This window comes from Uranotaenia lowii, chromosome 2 (genome assembly GCF_029784155.1).
Source record: "Uranotaenia lowii strain MFRU-FL chromosome 2, ASM2978415v1, whole genome shotgun sequence".
NCBI classification, from domain to species: Eukaryota; Metazoa; Arthropoda; class Insecta; order Diptera; family Culicidae; genus Uranotaenia; species Uranotaenia lowii.
In genome coordinates this window covers 214,991,431-214,996,307 of record NC_073692.1, presented here as the reverse complement: position 1 = coordinate 214,996,307, position 4,877 = coordinate 214,991,431, and the positions used below count along the sequence as shown (strand labels likewise).

The 4,877-nt window shown below is 37.3% G+C and overlaps 1 protein-coding gene across 2 annotated transcripts; it reads right to left on the bottom strand.

The window, feature by feature from the left end:
- Positions 1 to 3,733: 3,733 nt before the first annotated feature.
- Positions 3,734 to 4,647, bottom strand: LOC129749986 (uncharacterized). 2 transcript variants are annotated; one of them, XR_008738241.1, is made up of 4 exons: positions 4,515 to 4,647; positions 4,384 to 4,456; positions 4,244 to 4,312; positions 3,734 to 4,157 (listed from the first exon to the last, which is right to left on the bottom strand). XR_008738241.1 is itself a non-coding variant. In XM_055745163.1 (3 exons), exons 1-3 carry the CDS (start codon positions 4,399 to 4,401, stop codon positions 3,927 to 3,929), a joined length of 318 nt encoding a protein of 105 aa, XP_055601138.1. In that variant the 5' UTR covers positions 4,402 to 4,600; the 3' UTR covers positions 3,734 to 3,926. The 2 variants fall into 2 exon arrangements, 1 of the variants encoding a protein (XP_055601138.1); XM_055745163.1 differs by having other exon boundaries at positions 4,384 to 4,600.
- Positions 4,648 to 4,877: the final 230 nt, after the last annotated feature.

The window sequence follows — 4,877 nt, the reverse complement described above, 5'->3', positions numbered from 1 at the left end:
CGGATAACACAACGCTGGAAGGTCCGAAAATTGTGACGACTCTTGCTTTATTTTAAATGGTGCCACTCTCCGGAAAATTCCCATTAACATTAATCAAAACATGAATTCGGATGTTCCTTCTCCTTTCTGATTGGTGTGGAGATCACCCACAGTAGGTAAGATGTTCTTTTACAACGAATCAGATTCGGGTTTCATGTAATTATTTTTAAATTACTGCGAGATCAGTACCTATGCAATTGTGAAAAGTTTATTTTTTAATAAAATTAATTTTATTTAATGAAAAACAAATTGTTATTTCTCAAATATTTATAATCCCTTTTGATAAGTGGGTCATCAAACAAAAATATCCCAAAAAAAATCCCTACCGTATGACATGCCCCAAAATTAAGTTGTGAGAATGACGTCTATTCTCAAGTTTGGGAAAACCCCCTCAAACTCATTTTCGTCGGGAGCCAAAATCATCCGATTTTGCGGCATTCCAACTTGATTTTGGGTTATAACGGCTTAGAGTGTGTGCTTAGAAATACCATGTATAATGAGGTGTTAACGCTGAAACTACCAGCACTGCCGTTATCTGGCAATCTGACGTATGCGCCAACATAACCGATTTGTGTTTTTTGCAGTTGAACGATAGAAGATACCAAACTCGACCTAAAAACATAAAAATATGTTCATAAATGTTAAAAAATACCAACATAACATCACTGACCATACTGACTGGACACTCGATTTCGTTTTCTGGATAATTTTTCCAGAAAAAAAAAACAACAAAAATCATTTTTCCAACAGTACACAATGTCGATTCCAGAGTGCGCATCGATCGATTTGAAGAAATGCTATCCCAGTTAGGAAATGCCACCCAACTTTAAAAATAAAACACGCAATTTCTACGATAAAATCGGGCTGAACAGGACCATTTTTCCTACAGGGCATTTTTTGTCAAATTTTTCAGGTTCGCCACCTGCCGTCGGTATTGCGAACCTGCAAAAGCTGACAACAAAAAATTAGACAGAAAATGGTTGAATTTTTGTTCTAAGAGTCAAGTCAGTGTGGTCAGTGATAACATTATGAAAACAAAATGACGTATGCGCCATTTCTACTCAACGTGACCTAAGTTTAATAAAAAAAATATGTTTGCAACGCTTTGATTACGTCTCAAAGTAACAGTGAGTGTGAGCACCATAATAAAAGACTGTCTTTGTCCAATTATTTGATTCTACGAATAAAATTACTAGTAAATTACTAGTGCCAGCTTCAGGGCTAATCGAAATGAGGGACAAAACCTTTATATCTTAATTCTTGTAAAATGATTATTAATTTCAAAAGGTGTCAATGGCTTTGCCTATTCACGAGAAGGTTGGGGAGGGCGGAAGGAGGTGGGTTTAGGTCATAATTAAGTCCTTGTGTTTCAAATTTTTTGCATAATGACACGCGTTTTAGTGCGGACATACTTGGTGAACAGCTTTGCTTTCACTCATTTTACTGGTTGTGCTAAACGTAAAAACTTATGCTACACAAATAACACACGACTTATTACAGGACACGACACTTAACGTTTTTACTAACGGAAAACGGCGAAGTTAGTGCAGTCGGACATCGTCCTGTAGATGGGCAACATCGAGCCCGAAACCGGTCGACAAAAAAGGTAAATTTAATTCTTTTTTCCGTTAGTAAAAACGTTAAGTGTCGTGTCCTGTAATACGTCGTGTGTTATTTGTGTAGCTTTGCTTTCATCTGTTAGCTTGTAAGCATATGAAAATGCTTTTTTGAAACCTGAACCGGAAATAAATATCAGGCTCGACTCATCGGCGTTTAACGTCCTGGCGAAGGTTGTGCTGGAATATGAAGACCCTTTTCTTAAGCCCGGTTTACAGTTCTTGTGAACTCGAACTCGAACGTGAACGTGAACTCACCACAGTGAAAAAATATTCCGCATTGAAATGTCAAATCGGTCAAATCTTCAAAATTAGTAAGAGGTTTGTTCAACTGCGGGTAGAAATTGGTTTCGATCGGAAAATGATAGATCATTCAACCAATGTTTTGATCGATACTTGTCGAACCAATGCTCAAATTTAAATTCAAATTTCTCAAAAAAACATATTGTTCTTCTTCAAAACATGTTCAGCTTTGAAAACGATTGATTTAATCAAATAATCCCAAAGTTCTTATCTTTGAATACAATGAATTGAAATTAAATTTTATGAATTTAAAGTACTCCCAAAAAGTATCGATCGATCAAGGAGTAACGAGCTTTAGCGATTCGTTTCTTTTGAAAAACTTATTGAAAGGACGTTATGAATATAACTTCTACAAGATAGCCATTTTTTGTTCTTGATTAAAAATTGACAATCAAAAATTTCAAAATTACTTCTAATTAGTGAAACAATTGAAAAGGTTTTTATTTAATTAAAATGCATCAGTATTCTGTTGTTTGTTAATTTTTCAGCTTTTCAGTTCTCCTTAAAACACATTATTTTTGAATGATTTCATAAATTTTTATAATTACTTCCATACCTTTTCTGAAACACACATTTGAACAAAGCGGAATCTATTTTTTTTATTTCAATGGAATCTGGCCATTCGATGATCTTCATTTACATTTATTCGTTGAGAAGCTCTTCCAACAGGTACATTTATTCGTCGAGAAACTCTTCCAACAGGTGCAATTAAATGATGCCCAAGCGGGTTTTAAAGTTAAAAAAAAATATCGTATGCGTTTCATTTCAAACTCGTAGTATTTTAAGCCTTTAATTGCCTTCAAATGTGCTTACAAATTTAAAAACTAATTTTTTATGAAGCAAAAATTTTTCCGTCATCGGTGAAATTTTTTTCAGAATGCACATTGCCATTCGGACGTGAAAATGAACGCGGAATTTATATTCACCACTCTTGTTCGTTTTCCGTTTTCACGTTCGCTCAGTGCGTTTACACTTCGAGCGGAATGTCAGTGAACGCGGAAAAAATATTCCGCAGTGAAAATCGGGGGAATTGAAATAAAATTAATATTAAAGGGCTTTGAACAAGGAAATCAGTTCAAAAATAATCGTTCAACCATTCCGCATCTATTCCACCTAGTTTCGCAGCCATGAAATGCAGCATAGTCGAGTTTTTAAAGAATATAAGTTTTTTCATTTTCACGTTCGAAAGAACTGTAAATGCACCTTTATCCAGGGAAAGGTTCCAATGCTCTTCATTTGTTTAAGTTCTCCTCACTGTGGAAATGTGATTCGAGCAATTGAATTCACATTTACATGTTATTAGGAACACATTATGCTTCCGTTTCCTGTTTGCCACAGATTCCAAATGCTTCGTTTCACGCTTCGTTAGTCCAGGTACCTGTTCTGTTACCGGATTATCGTCAGGCTCACTCTCGCTCATGCTACCTGTAACACGGAGTTAGCTCAGTGGGTGGGGATTTGGGAAAGGTAAACAAATGGGAACTCAGGGTCGTTTTGATGATGCAACGCGACACTTCCTTTCCGCGGAACTCGCAGCAGAGTGATCCAGTTAGAATCGAGTCGACCAGGGGCGTACACGGGTGATTACTTCGCATGCTAGCAACCAGTCCACACTATTAATGAACATTAAATCGAGGCGGGCAAAGCATGTAATCTCATGAAAGTGATCTTTTAAGCAAATGATTGGAAAAACGAATATGAATTTAAGAAAGGTGTAAATCAACCAATTATCTCTTGCAAATTACTAAAGCCTGAATTTGTATACAAACATAATGTTGGGGTTTATTTTAAACAATTTTTGGGAAGGTGACGTCACATTTTCATTTTAGCATACTTGCGGTTTTCTTCTTCGTACTTAGCTGCAGCATGCAGCGGAACCGTTGAACGATGTTTGTAAGCCAGAACTAGGTTGAGTCGACGGAATTCCATCGAAAGTTGATAGGGTTGTTTTCAACGACGAAGATAGCTTCAGCAGGCCTCTTTCCGGCGTCCCGGAAGAGCCTGGAACTTGTTGTTGATGATCTCAGCTTTTACCAAGCACCGGGAGGGCTTCGTCGACAACCTTGAAGTGGCGAGCAAGGTTAGGGTTGTGGTCTCTTCTGTCTGCTTCTGGATTTGGGTTTCTAGTGCCGCTGTGCGTTCTAGCTGGACGATGTTACTGGAGAAAAAGCATGCGAACAAGAAAAGGCCCTCTTGGACCTGCCAAGTAAGGTTATAATACTAGCGACTAAATAACATCGTCCACGTGGTTCACAAATTGTTTTGTTTTACACACAAACATTTACCTTTTCTTTTAAATGTGTTTTGTTCTGCTTAACGTTCACAATGTGTTGTTCTTTTAACGATTTTTTTGGCTATAACATATTTACATAAAACTTTTAACATGTGCTTTTCGACTTCAATGTTTCGTTCTTATTTTACTAACCGTACTATTTTTCCGCATTTTAATTTACACTGTACTAATCATTGTACTTTTAATGTGTTTTTGTTTTTGTACTCTAGAATAAGTAGAAATAGGTTAATCAATTTACACCATACAATTTAATAAATTTTTACTTTAACGACACAAGACGCGCACTACTTTTCTTTAACGAGATCACAGACAGAAAGAACATGCTCAGTGGTGCCAAAATTCGCGAGACCTACAATTTCGGCCGACGCCCATACATCCTGCAAAATTACATGGTGCGTCGTTCTCTGGGTGCCCACACTTCCCCGCGACGACCCTGGTTGAGCACGACGCCTATGGATCACTCAGAGAAAGAGAGTGCCTGTGCGGAATGACAGTTGGGATGGGTGAAGTTAGCCGTTCTTTTGGGTGAAATTTGTTGTTTTTCCGTAAAGGACAGGGATTACTGGATTTTGTGGCGGAGCCACACAAAAATATGTAACAGACGGTTACATACCGTACTCAGCTAT

Excerpts from the sequence above, each read along its gene's own strand:
- LOC129749986 (XM_055745163.1), bottom strand. Across the intron at positions 4,158-4,243 it reads AAACACATTTAAAAGAAAAG|GTCCAAGAGGGCCTTTTCTT; the intron begins GTAAATGTTTGT and ends CTTACTTGGCAG.